The sequence below is a fragment of the Anabrus simplex genome, chromosome 2 (assembly GCF_040414725.1).
Source record: "Anabrus simplex isolate iqAnaSimp1 chromosome 2, ASM4041472v1, whole genome shotgun sequence".
In the NCBI taxonomy this organism is placed as follows: domain Eukaryota; kingdom Metazoa; phylum Arthropoda; class Insecta; order Orthoptera; family Tettigoniidae; genus Anabrus; species Anabrus simplex.
Genome location: NC_090266.1, coordinates 270,899,800 through 270,922,176, shown reverse-complemented (window position 1 = coordinate 270,922,176; position 22,377 = coordinate 270,899,800). Strand labels below are relative to the sequence as shown.

The following is a 22,377-nucleotide window of genomic DNA, read 5'->3' as shown; positions in this document are numbered from 1 at the left end:
CAATTCCCTGTCTGCATCGGCCCTTGTTTGGAGCCATTTCTGATAAGCCTTCTTTTTACGTTTAAAAGCTGCTCTCACTTCATCATTCCATCAAGATGTTCGCTTTTTCCCATCTTTACACACAGTCATTCCTAGGCATTCCTTTGCTGTATCTATAACAGCATCCCTGTATGCCACCCATTCTACTTCTATATCCTGAACCTGCTTACTGTCCACTGTTCGAAACTTCTCACTAATCGTATCCATGTACTTCTGCCTAATTTCCTCGTCCTGGAGATTTTCTACCCTTATTCGTTTGCAGGCAGATTTCAATTTTTCTATCCTAGGCCTAGAGATACTTAGTTCACTACGGATCAGATAGCTGTCTGTATCATCGAAAAAACCAAAAAAAAAAAACTGTACATTCCTAGCAAACTTCCTGAATTCAAAGTCGGTCAATATATAGCCTATTATGGATTTGGTACCCCTAGCCTCCCATGTGTAGCGGTGAATAGCCTTATGCTTGAAGAATGTATTCATAACTGCTAAACCAATACTAGCACAGAAGTCCAGCAAACGCTTCCCATTCCTATTAGCTTCCATATCTTTCCCACATTTACCAATCACCCTTTCGTATCCTTCAGTTCTATTCCCAACTCTCGTATTGAAATCGCCTATTAGCACTATCCTATCCTTGCTGCTGACCCTGACTACGATGTCACTCAATGCTTCATAAAACTTGTCAACTGCATCCTCATATGCACCCTCACGTGGTGAATACACTGAGACTATTCTCGTCCCAATTCCTCCAACTGCCAAATCTACCCACATCATTCGCTCATTTACATTCCTAACAGAAACCATGTTCCGTGCAATAGTATTTCTGATAAACAGTCCTACCCCATACTCTGCCCTACCCTTTTTAACACTCGTCAAGTACACTTTATACTCTCTTCCTCGTTATCTTCCCTTACCCGAATATCGCTTACTCCTAGTACATCAATATCACCCTCTTTGCTGACTCAGCCAGTTCTAATTTCTTTCTTCCATAAGCCCCATTAATACTGATAGCTGCCCATCAAATTCCATCTCGTTCGCCAAGTTGTTTCCAAGGACTCCTTCGCCTGTCAAATGGCAGTGGGACTCCATTACTCCCATAGGTCCGACGCTTGCTTAAAATGTTCTGAGCTCGATAAATTCATGAAGCAGGATGCTACCCTACTTACACATAGTCCAAGTGAGGATCTCTCCTCTAATGGGTTAGGGACCACTGGTGGATTGTATAGTTCTAGCCGCCTGATCACAAGGTGGGCCATGACTCAGAATATGTCCGAGATGCCCTCTCCCATTCCATAGTAACTGACATCCTCGACTCTCAGGAGCACTTACTAGGCCACTTCTTAACTTCAATGGAGTGCTCCTCCAGAGCGGTGACATGATGTGTTGTCCCGTTGAAACATGGCATCTCCATCAGTGAACTCTAGGGCCAAAAAGGGATGCAGATGGCCTGAAAGAATGTCCAAATAACGTGCACCTGTCAGTGCTCCCTGCAGCCGGACAATGGGGCCTAAATGCAACCATGGGAATGCTGTCCAGGCCAGAACTGAGCCACCTCCTGCCCGGACACAACCTTGTTGACACACAGGATCCATAGCTTCATGGAGCATACGCCACACTCTCACGCGCCCATCAGCTCAATACAATTGGATTCAACCGAGTTTCATCGGACCATACCATGTGCCGCCACTGTTCCATGGTCCATTGTCGATGTTCGTGGGCTCATGCACGTCGTTGAGCTCTGTGTCGAGGTGTCAGCGAAGGGACAGGAGTTGGTCATCAGCTGGTGAAGCATATGCGCTGTAGTTGCCTCCTTACAGTCCTGGTAGAAATTGGTTCCTGACTCCTAACATTCAAATGGGCAGTGATTTGACTCACTGTAGCCCGTCGAGCACCCAGTATGGTTCTGCGGAAGCAATGTGATGTCCGTTCGTTAAACACCTGTGGTCTTTCCGTGTGGTGGTTTACATGGGTGGTAACATTCTCTCTGCGATATTGAAGATCCACCCTCGACACTGCTGACCTCGGAAACCCGAATTCGTGTGCTATCTCCGCAATGCTACGACCCACGCGCCGCACGCCAATGACCATCCAACGTTCAAAGTCGGCAAACTTGCGACATGTTGCCATCTTCACGACGCTGGTGTCTGTGACAGGTTGCTCAGCCACGCCACAGCTAACTGCAATGCTCAGGGATCATACACGGCACATTTTCTAATGGGTCACCTCTTCCCAGGACTTTTGGCCACTGAGTGTACAGTGTGCAATTTGTATGTAGTCTACAGTAGAATGAGTTATAAGTTCATGCAATATGTGTAAACAACATGCTATGAACCTCATAGAAAAATTGAATGTTATTGCATGTGTCTTTAAGTGTCATTATTTTCCTGTTTTATATAGTAATAAATAATATGTACTAGAAATTATAATTATGAGATACAGCATGTTACATCATAATTAATTCATATTTTCTTCACTTTCTTTGCCCTAAACCTTGCCATGATACAATCAGCTGTTGCAGTGGTTGGGATGAACATAGCGGCCACACGGACTTGGCCACACTATATTAATATGGTCACTGTAGTAAACAGCTGTCTGGGAGGTGACTCGACTGTTGACCAATAGCAGATGGTTCTTGACCAATAGCATGCTTGCTTCACAAATGACAGGCTCACATGGATCGCAGTGTGGACCTCAAAAGCTTGCCAGGCAGTAACGATGAGATTGTGAAAACTGTGAGATACTAAAATTCACCCTCCTCATTCTTATCTGCTTTTTCATTTGGTGAAGAAGCTGGGATACTCCTTGTCCTATACTTACAATAAAAAATAATTTACCCTTACATTTATATGCCTAGTGGGAGCTATACTGTGTGCTCTTGATTTCCTAATAAACAGTCTGTCCTTGATTTATTCTATCATACCTCTGAACAGAACAGAAATGATGTTATAAACTCCTTCCACCTTCTTTTCCATCTCTCCCACAGTCTCGCTAATTCCTAACACATCTTATCCCATCCTGCTCAATGACTCAGATAATTCTACATTTTATCTTTCATAACGTGCCCCATCAAATACTGGTTTGTATGCAGGGGTGTCTCTGACAAATTCCTGATCCATGAAATGGAAGTGCATATCTATCACTCCCATTGGTCAGAAACTTGCTGAAATCATCATAAAGCATGCTTGAGTTAATTTCTGTAAAGCAGGAGTTAGCACAATTACCAGAAAAATATCAACTATAATAGATACAACAAGAAAATTTGGCAGTCTTAGCCATCTGAACACAATGAGGGGCCACGACTACGTATGTCCAGAATCTCAGATGTCCGCTTCTATTAAACATCAAATGGAATCTTTGCTCCCATTACTGCTTAGTAAAATCAACGATCCCATAGTTCACATGAGCTAGGACATGACAATAAGTATCCCACACCGTAAACTGCTGAAGTCAGCAACGAGTTATGTATTACTCTAAGCCTTCATGAACAAAATAAAAATTTAATGATTACCTGCTTCATGTAGTTAGCGAAGTCAGAGGGTTCTGTATCATGAAATGATACTTTCTTGACCAAAGGAATTTTGCATTTAATAGACCATTCAGTTATAGCAAGTAGCTCTCCTGTTGTCATATCCATACCAGAATAGACCACACATCCACGCTGACTGTGCCCTGTAAAAATTAATATAAGACAAAAGTGAATTTTCATTGAACATATAATGATGCAGGAATTCAATAAATGGAGAATAACAAGAAAAACTCATTCTACACAGTGAATGTAGTGGTGGTGATGGTGGTACCAAACAGCTTAGGACACCTTACTCAACATCCCCACATATTTCACGTGTGTGAATTCTGTCTCAAAACACAGGACTAAGAGTAACTTTTCATTATGTTTATAATTCCAGGGCAGTAATGCGCATCTGGCCATCAGCGCTCTGTGCTCCCAGCTTAGAGCACGGGCAAAAGGACTAGCCAGCTTGTATAGATACTTGGGAAAGGAAGAGAAGTACAATGCTTGTTGTGTGTGACAATTGCGTGGTAGGCACATTAACTCATGCAACCAAACAGAAGTAGGAGCAATAAACATTCCCCTGCCTGAAAACGATATCAAAAAATAAATTGGGATTATTTATAACACTGCTATTAGCAATGGTTACACCAAGAATTTTGTTGATAAAATAATAAATAAATTGAAAAATGAACACAATACAACTCTCATCAGTGTGTCAAAAATGTATCTTACTTTCACATATAATAACAACAGTTTCCAGATTACAAACATATTGTTTTAAAATAGTGTTTAGAACTAATACTACCAACACAAACATTCTGTATAATACACTAACAGTTAACAACAATAATTAATTCTCTAATTCAGATGTTGACAAGTTAAAGTGTAACAGCTGTAATTCAAGTAATATTTGACAAACAGGGAGGAAGTTTCAAATACAATATCAGGAGCACATCAATGCTAAAAGTACAACACATTTTCAGCTATGGGCAAGCATATGATAGAGTTTAATCATCAAATTACATCCACTGACAACGATTTAGTAACTTTATACAGAGCGAAGAAGGGCAACTTGGTCAACATAAACAAAAATATATTAATTCAACTGTATCAAAGGAGTGATCTTTAACTTCAATCTCAATGGAATTTGGGAGCAATTTTGGAGCAAACCAATATGCTTTTTGAAGCACTTGAAATTCTTAAGAAACAAAAATTATAACTCACCTCATAGGGCTTCCTCAATATTGCCACCCCTTACCTCCCAAAGTTCACATTCCAATACAGGCAACTGACTTGTTTGGCAGCCTAGCAGCTTTTGATAGTTTATATATGAGCAAGCAACAGTAAACAGATCCACATGACAACATCGAGTGAGTATTCATTCAACTAACTCATTGTTTCACAATTTCATAGTCTATCCGAGAGGAATGATAAAAATAAAGGCACAAAATCTTGAAATTGTGGAGAGCTTCAAGTACTTGGGAAGTGAACTGATGCAGGAAGCAGGACTGGACATGGAGAACAGTAAAAGGCTTTAACAGGGAAACCTGGTGTGGAGGAAGGAAGTACAGTAGAAGTCTGATAGTCCGGCACGTTCGGGACTGGTCCGGTGCCGGATTACCGAAAATGCCGGACTATCGGGCGGTACCTCTTACTACGATATAGGTTCAGGCGTACAGCAAAAACAGCTGTAACACGGCGTTTTGCAGTAAAATCTTTTTGTTTATTTATGTCGTAAATGGTCGACGAGCTGATATTAAATTTATTCAACAAAGTATTTCTATCCTCACCTTCCTCCAGGCGTTTGATGATTTCCAGTTTCTGGTTGATGGTCAGAGTTACGTGCTTACGTTTCTCTCCTGATTTGGAACTTGAAGAAGGTTTCGGTTTCGAGAACACTGTCACCGCTTAAATACCAAGAAAGCTTCCACAGGGCACTTTGATATGTATGTTCACTACACTACTGCACAGCTGCAATACCTATCCTAGATCGCAAGAAAAAAATACTGCAGCTAAAGGTGCTCGCAATCAAAACAATGAACTGAACCTGTGTGTTGCATCAGCCAACAATGCAGATTGTGTCTAACAATAGCAGACGCGTAGTGGACACTTCCGGGTGGTTTCGAACTGCGCCGTGCGCTTAAACTGTTGCAAACGTTAAAAAATTAACATAAAAAATCCTGGAATGGTGCCAGACCATCGTGCTTTCCGGACTGTTGGATGCCGGTCTAATGGAATTCTACTGTACCAGTGGAATGGAATGTTGTATGGCTTTACGTGCCGGGATATCCCAGGACGGGTTCGGCTCGCCAGGTGCAGGTCTTTCTATTTGACTCCCGTAGGCGACCTGCGCGTCGTGATGAGGATGAAATGATGATGAAGACAACACATACACCCAGCCCCCGTGCCATTGGAATTAACCAATTAAGACAATGCATCTGTGAAAATCCTAAAATCTACAGTTTTCATCCTATCACCTTAGAATTTTGATCATTTAATATCAGTATCGGCATGATACAACATACTAAGTTTCAAGTTTCTATCAATAACAGTTTTTGAGATATTCATAAATTTATCAATTTTTTTAACAATTTTCGATGTATTTATAAAATGCTCCTCATGCCAAACGGCTCAACAGATCTGGCGTAAAATTTAATATTGGTTTTAAAAGACCAATATAAAAGAAGTGATGTGTGGGTTTTGACAAATTTTAATTACACTGAAAGGAACAAATTATTTCACATAGGCTTAACTTTTTAAATATATTTTATGATGATCATGATGAGAAAAAACTAGATTGCCACTGAACTATTGGATGTATTTTAAAATTTGCACATCAGTTTGTTATTATGTTGTATCTGAAACTATCCTAAAAGTTTCAAGTAGATTGATTGAATGTGGCATGAGGAGCATTTTGAATCTTGAAAAGTGCTGGAAAATAAATTCTGAGGAAAAAGAGATTGAAATTTTAGAGATGAACTATAGTCCAGTACCTGAATCTAGTTGACTTAAAACTCCCCAGAACCATATGTTGGACCCTCTGCTGCCTTCTTCCTGGCCTCATTAGCAGTTTAGAGAGTTTTAGTTTCCTTCGGGCTGTTTTGAACCCTTGTCGCCCAGACACTCCACTGTGGTCCATTCTACGCTTGTCCCTCATTACACTAATTTTCTGTCCTGAGCTGCTAACTTTAACACCCCTAACACTAGCTTTTAGTTTCTCACTTGCTTCACAACCCATGTTGAATTCAGCAATTGCTGATGTTACAGCAATCTCCAGTTCTTTATTTGACATAAACACTTCCTTCGGATACTTAGCCCAAATTACATTATGCATTCCCCGGGCATAATATTTGGTGTGGGGATTTTAACTTCCCCTACTTGATCTTGTAAGACAGTACTTACATTCTTATTCCAGTTAAAAATGTCATTGTTTCACTTTATCCAACACTTTACTAGGTCGTTTCTTCCGGCGACGACAAGTCTCAATACTTCTGCCCGTTATGTACACTGATAATAACACAACCTCACAAATCCCAACCTCAAAAACTAAGCTACTTGCACTAAGTAGATACTGTTATTGTTTATGGATCATTTATAATACACTTATTACAAATGTAACATTTAAGAAATTACAGAAAAGCAGAGTAGGCCTAAAACACGAATGATAAACACAAAACGTGAGATCACAACTCTTTGTTTACATTCAACACATGGACAAGCTCCATCCTTGAAATAAGCACCAATTCCACTCGATATATCGATAGTCCATTAGAATAGCCAACATAAAGACCCACAGCAACAAAATTTCTTACATTTAGCCCGCACGCTCAATTCAAAATCTTCGAAAAACGAGATATTCATGAGAATAGTGTCGATGGGCGGCAACGCCCACTTGCACCGGGTCATTTAAATGGCCACTAAGGGCTTTAAATGGCTGATATTTAAATAAAACAAAGCTCAAAAACAAAGTACAAGGTATAAACATTATGAGAACGTAAAAAACTAAAAATGGATTTTTTTCACAATTTTAACCAAATTTCACCGATACATTGCCTTAAGGTTAAAATCCCCGACCCGGCCGGGAATCGAACCCGGGACCCTCTGAACCGAAGGCCAGTACGCTGACCGTTCAGCCAACGAGTCGGACACTGTACCAGTGAAGTATAAGGAGGTGATGTGTAAGATGTACTTCTGCCCAATGTTGGCATATTCAACAGAGATCTGGACACTGACAAAAGGACAGAATAAAATCCAGGACAGTGAAATGAAATTTTCATCAAGTATGACAGAAAAGACATGAAAGGACAGAGTAAGAAATGAGGATGTCAGGATGGAAATGAGAGTGGGGAGGGATAAAATTTGGATATGTTAAGAGAAGGGAAGAGGGAAGGATGCTGAAGCAGATGATGGAGACTAAGATAAAGGGAGGGAGAACAGGAGGGAGACCCAGACTAAGGTGGGAGAAGACGACTGACAATAGTATAATTAGGAGAAGCCTGGATTGGAACTCGGTTATTAAAGAGGAACAATGGCAGTTGAATAGAGGAAGATGGAAAGGTGCCAAAAGCATCCGAAACTGGTGGCAGCTGGACCAGGAAAACAAAACAAAACAAAACAAAATAAATACATACATCCACCTCCTTGCACAACACCACAACAGTCCACGAGTTACTGTCAATATGCCACATAATTTCATTAAAGATTGTGGAAAATTTAGCAATTATCTAGGAAAAAGGCACTAGCACAATATTTGTCAACGGCTAAAATAGGAAACTACAGAAAACTATTTTAAGGATGGCCAAAAGATGGAATCCCATCTCCCAAGAGCATGGATGCAGCTGCACTAGTCCACAATAAAACATACTGATCTATTTCTTTATGACTTATCAGCAGAACTACAGGAAACAAATATTTCTTTAATAAAATACTGGTATGTTAAACTTTAAGTTGTGTAATTATATCATTCAATACGGAAATTATCATGCAAATAACACTTCAGGAGGAACATTATCTACAATTGGCAGAAACTTATTAGACTGAGGCTATGTCTACCATGTGCAGAATGTTATATAGCACCAGCGAAGGTACACCTAAATTTGATATTACTATATTCATACATACTCATTAGTTGTTTTTCTAAATGTGAAGTTCATGGACTTTAACAGTATAAAAAGTACTCATCAAAGAAAACAAGAAGAAATAAAAACACAGACTGAAAAAGTTTCAACATAACATAAATCAAGAAAGTCTCAAACAAGTATGCAACACACTACAATTTTACATAGAATACAGAAAAAAAAAAATGGAACTCACCCAAGCATTTCCCACGACGCACTGGTCTCTCACCACGATTGTTGAAATGCATGAGTACCGAACCCCTGTGTTCACAGAGTGAGCCTTCACTGCTGTCTGATGTGCTCTGACACCTGAAATAAAAATTGAAAACGAAAATCCATCAATCCCTGATTCTACATTTCTGAACAGACTAAATTTAGTGTATGGGATCTACTGCAAGGTTTCTCTAAGGACCATTTCTTTTTTCCATCTCACTCACAGTCTAAGTTTGGTCTGTATGGTACCATCCACTGAAACAGTTTCCCTAAAATTAAGATGATGATGATGATGATGATGATGATGATGGTTGCATAAAGGGGCCTAACATCTAGGTCATCAGGCCCTAACTGTACGAAATGGTTATGAATTTCATGTTTTTGGTCCGTATTGAACTGAGAATAATATATAAGTAATAATAATAACAATGTAAACGTTTCCACCTTTTCAATACTAAAATATATTCACAAAATTATAAATTACACGATACTAGTTTCGACCCATCTAGGGGTCATCATCAGCCGTATTGGAGCAAAGATCACTTTTGGCGAAATCCTAAGAAAATGTTATTTTAAAGAATAACAAGTGAAATGAGACGTTATTATGGTAATAGTTAATAATACAAGGAATATACATACTAAGAGGTTTTTAACAAAGAATAAAGTATAAATGGGGTGTTGTAAAAATTATAATCATGGAAATCAGTAAGTTCTTGTATTGAAATGACATATATGAAATTATATATGGCTTAGGAAGAGGGCTTAAGATGGGGCTGAAGGGTGCGGGAGAAAGTGTAATTGTCTTGGAAAAGTACCATTTGATTAAATTTAGGATTGAGTTTAGGTTGGCTGCATTATTGTTTCTGAGGAAAGTGATAAATAGATTGAAGAGTATGTTGGGTTTCTCTGAGATTTCATTGAGATTGTGACTGGCATTAAAGTATTGGTCTAGGTGTATGTAGTAATTTTCCATTATGTTGAGTAAAGGGCCCTTGTTTGCTAATACAAGGATGTCCATGTCTTGTTCAATATTGGTGAAATTATGGTTATAATCTTGCATGTGTTGGCCGATGGCTGAAAACCTGTTGTATTTTATTGCGTTAGTGTGCTCGTGGTATCTGATAATGAAGTTTCTCCCGGTTTGCCCGATGTAGGTTTTTTTACAGGTGGTACATTTGATCCTATAAACTCCTGATTTTAAAAAACTGCTGGTCTTGTTGATGTGTGAAGTATTGTATAAAACGTTCATGTTCTTATTGTTGGTTTTGAAGGCTATCTGAACGCCTTGTTTCTTAAAGATGTTGGTTAACTTGTAGATATCATTGTTGAACGTTAAGATAGCCTTCAAAACCAACAATAAGAACATGAACGTTTTATACAATACTTCACACATCAACAAGACCAGCAGTTTTTTAAAATCAGGAGTTTATAGGATCAAATGTACCACCTGTAAAAAAACCTACATCGGGCAAACCGGGAGAAACTTCATTATCAGATACCACGAGCACACTAACGCAATAAAATACAACAGGTTTTCAGCCATCGGCCAACACATGCAAGATTATAACCATAATTTCACCAATATTGAACAAGACATGGACATCCTTGTATTAGCAAACAAGGGCCCTTTACTCAACATAATGGAAAATTACTACATACACCTAGACCAATACTTTAATGCCAGTCACAATCTCAATGAAATCTCAGAGAAACCCAACATACTCTTCGATCTATTTATCACTTTCCTCAGAAACAATAATGCAGCCAACCTAAACTCAATCCTAAATTTAATCAAATGGTACTTTTCCAAGACAATTACACTTTCTCCCGCACCCTTCAGCCCCACCTTAAGCCCTCTTCCTAAGCCATATATAATTTCATATATGTCATTTCAATACAAGAACTTACTGATTTCCATGATTATAATTTTTACAACACCCCATTTATACTTTATTCTTTGTTAAAAACCTCTTAGTATGTATATTCCTTGTATTATTAACTATTACCATAATAACATCTCATTTCACTTGTTATTCTTTAAAATAACATTTTCTTAGGATTTCGCCAAAAGTGATCTTTGCTCCAATACGGCTGATGATGACCCCTAGATGGGTCGAAACTAGTACCGTGTAATTTATAATTTTGTGAATATATTTTAGTATTGAAAAGGTGGAAACGTTTACGTTGTTATTATTATTACTTATATATGTACGAAATGAGACGAGAAGTAATGACAAAATTCCAAAATTCATCCACAGACCACAATTCAAAACATGATGATGAAGAATGTACTGTATATGAAAATTAAAATAACCAGCGGATCCAACTCACAATATTGAAAGTTATAATTTCAAAATCTATCCACCGGTGTGACGTAAAGCCCCTAGCAAAAAAAAAAAAAATCTATCCACTGACTAGAATTTAAAAGAAAACAATGAATAATGATTATGAACATAAAACAATCAGTGGATCCGACCCGTAATGTCTCAACTTCCCATAAAATAACCTAAAACAATAGTATAATCTGAACAAGAGCTGCTTCCAAAGCAAAATCCTAAATCTATGATGCTTGTTGTCTACAGGGGTCCTAAATCCAGGTCACCAGTTCCTCATAATGGTATAAATCACAGGTAATTTACTACTCACAGGTAATGTAGAATCGTGATATTCCTCACGTAGTGGTACTAAACATAAGCAATGCCCACACCCATGGTGTTTCTCACATAATGTTACTAATGACAGGTAACGCAGACCCATGGTGTTCCTTACATAGTGGTACTAATCGCAAGTGAAGTCGAACCATTGTGTTCCTCGTGTGATTGTACTAATCACAGGTAATCTCATGGTTCAAGACCCAACATCCCTCGGTTGCCCCTTTTAGCCGTCTCAACACAGGCAGGTGTATGGGTGTATTCTTCATCTGCGTCCCCCCCCCCCCACAGGAGGTTTTTCCCTAAGAAAGCTCATGTTAAGTTGAAAAGCAAAAACAAATCATCTAGTATGGTACAAAAAGGGGCATCCTAAGTTTCGATGGGAGACATGCCAAACAAGGATAGTTCTGACTCCCTAGCTTAACTATCTAAAAAGCACCACACTAATAGAGCATGTTCAGTAAATAACGGAATATGGAGGTATGACAAGGACTATTGACAGTTAAACGCTGGGCGAGGCCCATTTTTTTTAAATTCCAGAACTGCAAATAGCTACCTCGGCAGCTCATATAACACGTAATAAAACTTGGTTACTTAAGGATACAAAAAGCAGTAATAACTCAGGATAATTAGATAATAAAACAAGAATAGAGGAACTCAAAATTGAGAATTATTCTAATGTAAAGCAGCGCTCAGGTTTCAAAGTACAGTAGTTTCAAAATATACTGATGACGCTCATAAAGGTTTAGTGAGAAAATGCCAGGATGAGGGAATAAAAATACCATTTCAGTAACAGGGATATATATATATATATATATATATATATATATATATATATATATATATATATATATGTATGCATTAGTAACAGGGATACATAACTCAGCATTAACTATTATGCCTTTCAGCACTCAGTCTGCAAGTTTCTGCGAATTAACTAAGCTCCTCCACAGTTATGAATTTGTATCTAACTGTATGGCCTCATTTAGTTCTACTCATATTTTCTTTAAATAATGACACAATGAGTCATAGTCAAATAGATATCCCCCTGCTCCCTTACCTCAATGACCGAGCCCATTATTCTCAAAGGTAACCTATTCACTTGCTTCATAACAGCCCACCACCAAAACTAGCTAATTTCTAACTTAGCCTTTATCTCACCACTAGCATTGCAAGTACCATCCTGCCAATGTTCCCACTTGTTCGTACCAGCACTGTTCACCATTAAGATCAAGTAGTCAGCATACGCCAAGCTGATAACTACATTTCCATCCAACAGAATTCCCTCCTGCCGTTTTATACCTTTAATATAATTATCTATGTAAACTATGAACAATCAGAGTGGAGGATTACAGCCTTATCCAATCCCTGTAACTACTTTGAACCAAGAACTCATTAAATTAAATTAAATTTTTATTTATTGTCAGATGTCAAGTTATGACCTATATACAACAAAAAGATATACTTTCAATTTATATACAAAATAAAAACATACATTCTGATTTAGAGTTCATTTATGGAATTCAGGCAACTGTTAATTAAGTCATCTTTTAATTACCATTCAGATTTTTTTATATCCTTAGGCAGTTTCTTATAAAGTAACATACCCTTCACATATGGGCTATGGCCCATCATCTTAGTGCAGTGGAAATTCATGAGGTAATCATTCCTCTTTCTTGTGTTATAATTGTGGATTTCACAGTTACTTATAATCAATGCTTTATTGTGTTTAATGAACAGAATAGATTCAGAGAACGATAAATAGATAAAAGTCTTTATTGGTGTAGGTTAGGCCATTAGGCCATCTCCTTCACTAAACCAATTATTATACATTAGGATGATTAATGCTATCATAATTAACAAGAAACACAGTTAAAAACTGGTTTACACCTGATTTGGGTAAAATGTGTTAGCTTATTATAATAACATACATACATAATAATTATAGACTGTTATGCCTTTCAGAGCTCAGTCTGCAAGCCTCTGTGAATTAACTAAATGTTGCCACAATCCTCTATTTGCAACTAATGCTGTGGCTTCATTTAGTTCTATACCTCTTATCTTTAAATCGTTAGAAACTGAGTCTAACCATCGTCGTCTTGGTCTCCCTCTACTTCTCTTACCCTCCATAACAGACTCCTATTCTCCTAGGTAACCTATCCTCCTCAATTAGCCTCACATGACCCCAACACCAAAGCCGGTTTATGCATACAGCTTCATCCAACAACTTCTTTCCTAAATAGCCTTTATCGCCTCATTCCAATTACCCACCTGCCATCGTTCCCACCTGTGTGTACCAGCAATCATTCTCGCTACTTTCATGTCTGTTACTTCTAACTTATGAGTAAGAGATCCTGAGTCCACCCAGCTTTCGCTCCCGTAAAGCAAAGTTGGTCTGAAAACAGACCGATGTAAAGATAATTTCGTCTGGGAGCTGACTTCCTTCTTACAGAATACTGCTGATCGCAACTGCGAGCTCACTGCATTAGCTTTACTACACCTTAATTCAATCTCATTTACTGTTTTACCATCCTGGGAGAACACACAACCTAAATACTTGAAATTATCTACCTGTTCTAGCTTTGTATCACCAATCCGACATTCAATTCTGTTGAATTTCTTACCTACTGACATCAATTTAGTCTTCGAAAGGATAATTTTCATACCATACTCATTGCACCTATTTTCATGTTCCAAGATATTAGACTGCAGACTATCAGCACAATCTGCCATTAAGACCAAATCGTCAGCATAGACAATCAATCAATCAATACTGATCTGCATTTAGGGCAGTCGCCCAGGTGGCAGATTCCCTATCTGTTGCTTTCCTAGCCTTTTCCTAAATGATTTCAAAGAAATTGGAAATTTATTGAACATCTCCCTTGGTAAGTTATTCCAATCCCTAACTCCCCTTCCTATAAATGAATATTTGCCCCAGTTTGTCCTCTTGAATTCCAACTTTATCTCCATATTGTGATCTTTCCTACATTTACAAACGCCATTCAAACTTATTCGTCTATTAATGTCATTCCACGCCATCTCTCCGCTGACAGCTCGGAACATACCACTCAGTCGAGCAGCTCTTCTTCTTTCTCTCAATTCTTTCTAACCCAAACATTGCAACATTTTTGTAACGCTACTCTTTTGTCGGAAATCACCCAGAACAAATCGAGCTGCTTTTCTTTGGACTTTTTCCAGTTCTTGAATCAGGTAATCCAGGTGAGGGTCCCATACACTGGAACCATACTCTAGTTGGGGTCTTACCAGAGACTTATATGCACTCTCCTTTACATCCTTACTACAACCCCTAAACACCCTCATAACCATGTGCAGAGATCTGTACCCTTTATTTACAATCTCATTTATGTGATTACCCCAACGAAGATCTTTCCTTATATTAACACCTAGATACTTACAATGATCCCCAAAAGGAACTTTCACCCCATCAACGCAGTAATTAAAACTGAGAGAACTTTTCCTATTTGTGAAACTCATAACATGACTTTTAACCCCGTTTATCAACATATCATTGCCTGCTGTCCCTCTCACAACATTTTCGAGGTCACGTTGCAGTTGCTCACAATCTTGTAACTTATTTATCACTCTATAGAGAATAACATCATCCTCAAAAAGCCTTACCTCCGATTCCACTCCTTTACTCATATCATTTATATATATATAAGAAAACATAAAGGTCCAATAATACTGCCTTGAGGAATTCCCCTCTTAATTATTACAGGGTCAGATAAAGCTTTGCCTACTCTAATTCTCTGAGATCTATTTTCTAGAAACATAGCAATCCATTCAGTCACTCTTTTGTCTAGTCCAATTGCACTCATTTTTGCCAGTAGTCTCCCATGATCCACCCTATCAAATGCTTTAGACAGGTCAATCGTAATACAGTCCATTTGACCTCCAGAATCCAAGATATCTGCTATATCTTGCTGGAATCCTACAAGTTGAGCTTCATTTGAATAACCCTTCCTAAAACCGAATTGCCTTCTATCGAACCAGTTATTAATTTCACAAACATGTCTAATATAATCAGAAAGAATGCCTTCCCAAAGCTTACATACAATGCATGTCAAACTTACTGGCCTGTAATTTTCAGCTTTATGTCTATCACCCTTTCCTTTATACACCGGGGCTACAATAGCAACTCTCCATTCATCTGGTATAGCTCCTCCGACCAAACAATAATAAAATAAGTACTTCAGATATGGTACTATATCCCAACCCATTGTCTTTAGTATATCCCCAGAAATCTGATCAATTCCAGCCGCTTTTCTAGTTTTCAACTTTTGTATCTTATTGTAAATGTCATTGTTATCATACGTAAATTTTATTACTTCTTTGGCCTTAGTCTCCTCCTCTATCTCGACATCATCCTTGTAACCAACAATCTTTACATACTGCTGACTGAATACTTCTGCCTTTTGAAGATCATCACATACACACTCCCCTTGTTCATTAATTATTCCTGGAATGTCCTTCTTGGAACCTGTTTCTGCCTTAAAATACCTATACATACCCTTCCATTTATCACTAAAATTCGTATGACTGCCAATTATGCTTGCCATCATGTTATCCTTAGCTGCCTTCTTTGCTAGATTCAATTTTCTAGTAAGTTCCTTCAATTTCTCCTTACTTCCACAGCCATTTCTAACTCTATTTCTTTCCAGTCTGCACCTCCTTCTTAGTCTCTTTATTTCTCTATTATAATAAGGTGGGTCTTTACCATTCCCTACCACCCTTAATGGTACAAACCTGTTTTTGCATTCCTCAACAATTTCTTTAAACCCATCCCAGAGTCTGTTTACATTTTTATTTACCGTTTTCCACCGATCATAGCTACTTTTTAGAAACTGCCTCATGCCTGCTTTATCAGCCATATGGTACTGCCTAACAGTCCTACTTTTAAGACCTTCCTTTCTATCACATTTATTTTTAACTACCACAAAAACAGCTTCATGATCACTAATGCCATCTATTACTTCAGTTTTCCTATAGAGCTCATCTGGTTTTATCAGCACCACATCGAGGATATTATTCCCTCTGGTTGGTTCCATCACTTTCTGAATCAGCTGTCCTTCCCATATTAACTTATTTGCCATTTGTTGGTCATGCTTCCTGTCGTTCGCATTTCCTTCCCAATTTACATCTGGCAAATTCAGATCTCCCGCTACAATCACATTTCTTTCCATGTCGTTTCCCACATAGCTGACTATCCTATCAAATAATTCAGAATCCACGTCAGTGCTACCTTTTCCCGATCTGTACACTCCAAATATATCAAGTTGCCTATTATCTTTAGAAATGAGCCTTACACCTAGAATTTCATGTGTCTCATCTTTAACTTTTTCGTAGCTTACAAATTCTTCTTTCACCAGAATGAATACTCCCCCCTCCCACCCTTCCTATCCTATCTCTACGATACACACTGCAGTGCCGTGAGAAAATTTCTGCATCCATTATATTATTTCTCAGCCATGATTCAACTCCTATTACAATATCTGGTAAATATATATCTATTAAATTACTTAATTCTATTCCTTTCCTTACAACACTTCTACAGTTCAACACTAACAATTTTATGTCATCCCTACTCGATTTCCAGTTCCCTGTTCCCTTATCATCGCTCCCTAGGCCATCCCGTTTCCCTGAATGTACCTCCCTATTACCCTTCCAAACAAATTTCCTAACTTATACGTACCACTGCGGTTTAAATGAAGGCCATCTGAGCGCAGATCCCTATCTCCTACCCACCCATTAGGATCTAGAAATTTCACTCCCAGTTTCCCACATACCCACTCCATAGTCTCATTTAAATCCCCAATCACCCTCCAGTCAGTATCCCTTCTACACAGTATTCCACTAATAACAATCTCCGCTTTCTTAAACTTCACCCGTGCTGCATTTACCAGATCCCACACATCTCCAACTATGTTGGTGCTTATATCAGCTTGCCTTACATTGTTAGTACCAACATGAAACACTACCACCTTCTCCTTCCCCTCCTCCCTCTCTTCTACTTTCCTCAACATCTGCCTCAACCTAATTCCTGGATAACACTCTACCCTGGTACCCTTTCCTCCACACACTTTCCCCACGTGTCTAACGATGGAATCCCCCATGACAAGAGCCTCAACCCTACCCACCTCATTTGATCCCCTCCCCTCCTGGTCAGCCCTATCTTTCCTGATAGCTGCAGAAGCTACTTCCTCCTCCCTTTTCTCCTTCCCATGACCCTGTTCCACCTGTCTTTTCCTATCCTCTACTCTACATTTTCCTTTCCTACCTTTTCCCTTCCTCCTACTTCCACACATCTCAGCAACAGTTCCCTGTCCCACATCTTCCCTCTGTTGTTCTACCTGGAGTGACTCGTACCGATTTCGCACAGATACCTGTCCTGAATTCTGATCCTGAATAGAGCCCTTAGCCTGCAACCTCCTTCCCCTTAGAACATTAGACCACCTGTCTTCTACAACTCCTCCCTTTGCTTCCCCTCCCTCTTGTACACCTACTGTAACCTGTACATTGTTTGAGGGAGTCCTATCTTCCTTCCTGTCTTCTGTGAGAATCCTAATTATCTCCCTCAAACTTTCCAACTCCTCCCTCATACCCCTCAATGTCTCGCCACCTCCACAGTAAGTACACTCGCGCTCCTTAGCCATTCTTTATGGTGAAAAAAATGAAATTAAAAATAAAATAACTTATTTGCAAAAAATAAATGAACGGAGGGATATATTGTCTGGGATAGTACACAACAATAAGGTAATTAATATACGACTACACTACAATACTACTTAGTCGTGCTCTATTTTTTTTAATCCTACAACCCCTGACAGGATAAAAACTGCTGTTAATTACTGAATATTGAAAGTAATAGCCTACACAAGAACTACACAATTCCAAACTGCAATTAAGCCTATTCTAATTACAACAGCAGTATTTTAGTAAGAGTTTCTACGGATACCTCTACTACACCAGTACTACACAAATATTTTACAATAATAAAATAATCACAATAAATTCTAATAGGATATTACTCGTATAATACTGTACAGTACACTACAGTAATTTTAAACTACTTTCAGACGTATCCTAATTACAATACCGGTACTGTACCGTATGTCACTAAACTAAGCACAACAGAAATGAAATTTGCAAGAACTACTGTACTCAAAGATTAGCAACGAAGCTAAATGCTTAGACAAATTACTATTAGTATTACGGTCTAATAGATACACATGAATATAGCAGGGAAGATACGGCACTATCTAAATGTACTGTATCTATACTACAATGTATCTACACTACACTACACTGCGTTTGGTTAAATGCTTAAGTATCGAAAAGATTGCCGTACACGAAGAAAAACACCAATATAATTGGCAAGATACTATCTAATATATTATACCTTATCTTCACTACAATTCTACTGAAATGTGGTTATGTGATTATTACAGCTGGTGGATCACTATTATTTTCCCTACTCCACGGGACGGAGAATGAAAGTGTCCTTAATTAGGCCTACTGAAAAATACGAGGTTGTCTACAGTAATTTCTCAAATATTTCTATCAAAACTACTACTACTCCTCCTCCTCCTCCTCCTCCTCCTCCTCCTCCAGGGACTTGAACTGCAATTTCTGGGATATATGAACTTTATTATTATTAGCTAACCGCTCATAAATACTGAAAGATCGAGGGAGCGAAATACAGATTACGGATAGGCCCTACTTTAACTACCTACTCAGAAGTACAAATGAATGGAATACAAGGTCAGCAGATTTTTATTTACTTGACTACACTACACCCTTTGTTCACGACTGTAGCCAACAATGCAATATTTGAATATGAGGAGCGACAATAATCAATAACAATACGACTGCTAACTTTTACCATGTCATCTCTTTAACTTCTTTTTAAATGGAAGTTTACAGGCCTATCGTGTTTTTTTTTTTTTTTTTTTTTTTTAATGTAGTAAATTATTACCTTTGCGATAGTTTGAACGGATATCTATACGAAATACTGGAGAAGTTGCTGCAGAAGTTACGGTACTATTCCTTCTTACTACATTTCCACCTAACTGAAACCCTCCCTGCCATTTTATACCTTTCAGCAGATGATCCATGTAAACTACGAACAGCAAAGGTGAAAGAATACAGCCTTCTCCAACCCTTGTAAGTACCCTGAACCAAGAACTCATTCTACCTCCAATTCTCACTGAAGCCCTATTGTCAACACAAATGCCTTTGATTGATTTTAATAATCTAATCTTTCCCTAGGTACCCTGTCATATGCTTTCTCTAGATCTGCAAAATATAAACACAACTGCCTATTCCTCTCGTAGCATTTTTCAATTACCTGGCGCATCCTGAAAATCTGATCCTGACAGTCCCTCTGTCGTCTGAAACCACACTGGTTTTCATCCAACTTCCTCTCAACCATTGATTGAACACTCCCTTCCAAGATGCCAGTGAATACTTTGCCCGCTACACTAATCAATGAGATACCTCGATAGTTGTTTCAATCCTTCCTGTTCCCTTGCTTATAGATAGGTGCAATTACTGCTTCTGTCCAATCTAAAGATACCTTACCAACACTCCATGCTAATTTTATTATTCTATGAAGCCATTTCATCCCTGCCTTCCCACTGTACTTCACCATTTCAGGTCTAATTTCATCTATTGCTGCTGCTTTATGACAATGGAGTTTATTTACCATCCTTTCCACTTCCTCAAGTGCAATTTCACCAACATCATTTTCCTCTTCCCCACGAGCTTGGCTGTTTGCAACACCTCCAGGAAGATTTCTTTTTACGTTGAGAAGATGTTCAAAATATTCCCTTCACCTGTCCAGTGATTCCCTGGGATCTATTGCGAGTTCACCTGAATTACTCAAAACACTGTTCATTTCCCTTTTCCTTCCCTTTCCCAGATTCTTTATTACTGTCCAAAAAGGTTTCCCTGCTGCTTGACCTAGCCTTTCCAGGTTATTACCAAAATCTTCCCAATACTACTTCTTGGATTCAACAACTATTTGTTTCGCTCTATTTCTTTCACCTACGTACAATTCCCTGTCAGCCTCGGCCCTTGTTTGGAGCCATTTCTGATAAGCCTTCCTTTTACGTTTACAAGCTGCTCTCACTTCACCATTCCACCAAGATGTTCGCCTTTTCCCATCTTTACACACAGACTATGGAGTGGGTATGTGGGAAACTGGGAGTGAAATTTCTAGATCCTAGTGGGAGTGTAGGAGATAGGGGTCTGCGCTCAGATGGCCTTCACTTAAACCGCAGTGGTACATATAAGATAGGAAATTTGTTTGGAAGGGTAATAGAGAAGTACATTCAGGGAAACGGGGTTGTCTAGGGAGTGGTGATAAGGGTACAGAGATCTGGAAGTCAAGTAGGGCTGACATAAATATGTTAGTGTTGAACTGTAGAAGTACTCTGAAGAAGAATAGAATTAAGTAATTTAATAGTTATATATTTACCAGGTATTGTAATAGGAGTTGAAACATGGCTGAAAAATTATATAATGGATGCAGAAATTTTCTCACAGAACTGGAGAGTGTATCGTAAAGATAGGATAGGAATGGTGGGAGGGGGAGTATTCATTCTGGTGAAAGAAGAATTTGTAAGCTATGAAAAAGTTAAAGATGAGACACATGAAATTCTAGGTGTAAGGCTCATATCTAAAGATAATAGGCAACTTGATGTCTTTGGAGAGTACAGACCGGGAAAGGGTAGCACTGACACGGACTCAGAATTATTTGATAAGTTAATCAGCTATGTGGGAAACAGCATGGAAAGGAATGCAATTGTAGCGGGGGATCTGAATTTACCAAATGTCAATTGGGAAGGAAATGCGAACGACAGGAAGCATGACAAACAAATGGCAAATAAGCTAATATGGGAAGGAGAGCTGATTCAGAAAGTGATGGAACCAACTAGAGGGAAAAATATCCTGGATGTGGTGCTGGTAAAACCAGATGAGCTCTATAGAGAAACAGAAGTAATAGCTTGCATTAGTGATCATGAAGCTGTTTTTGTCGTAGTTAAAAATAAATGTGTTAGAAAGGAAGGTCTTAAAAGTATGACTATTAGGCAGTACCATATGGCTGATAAAGCAGGCATGAGGAAGTTTTTAAAAAGTAAATATGATCGGTAGAAAACGGTAAATAAAAATGTAAACACTCTGGGATGGGTTTAAAACAATTGTTGGGGAATGTGAAAACAGGTTTGCACCTTTAAAGATGGTAAGAAATTGTAAATACCCACCTTATTATAATAGAGGAATAAAGAGACTAAGAAGGAGGTGCAGTTTGGAAAGAAATAGAGTTAGAAATGGCTGTGGAAGTAAGGAGAAATTGAAGGAACTTACTAAGAAATTGAATCTAGCAAAGAAGACAGCTAAGGATAACATGATGGCAAGCATAATTGGCAGTCAAACAAATTTTAGTGAAAAATGGAAGGGTATGTATAGGTACTTTAAGGCAGAAACAGGTTCAAAGAAGGACATTCCAGGAATCATTAATGAACAAGGGGAGTGTGTATGCGAGGATCTTCAAAAGGCAGAAGTATTCAGTCAGCAGTATGTAAAGATTGTTGGTTACAAGGATAATGTCCAGATAGAGGAGGAGACTAATGCAAAAGAAGTATTAAAATTTACATATGATAACAATGACATTTACAATAAGATACATAAGTTGAAAACTAGAAAAGCAGCTGGAATTGATAAGATTTCTGGGGATATACTAAAGACAATGGGTTGGGATATAGTACCATATCTGAAATACTTATTTGATTATTGTTTGCTTGAAGGAGCTATACCAAATGAA

General features: G+C 38.4%; 1 protein-coding gene across 1 annotated transcript in view; it reads right to left on the bottom strand.

The window, feature by feature from the left end:
- Positions 1-22,377, bottom strand: part of Gcn2 (eukaryotic translation initiation factor 2 alpha kinase Gcn2) — a 731,408-nt gene that overhangs the window by 565,848 nt on the left and 143,183 nt on the right. The window contains exons 6-7 of the mRNA XM_067140578.2: positions 8,864-8,976; positions 3,548-3,708 (exon numbers count right to left, since the gene is read on the bottom strand). Coding sequence (XP_066996679.1) covers positions 3,548-3,708; positions 8,864-8,976 — 274 coding nt within the window. The remainder of the gene's footprint in view (positions 1-3,547; positions 3,709-8,863; positions 8,977-22,377) is intronic.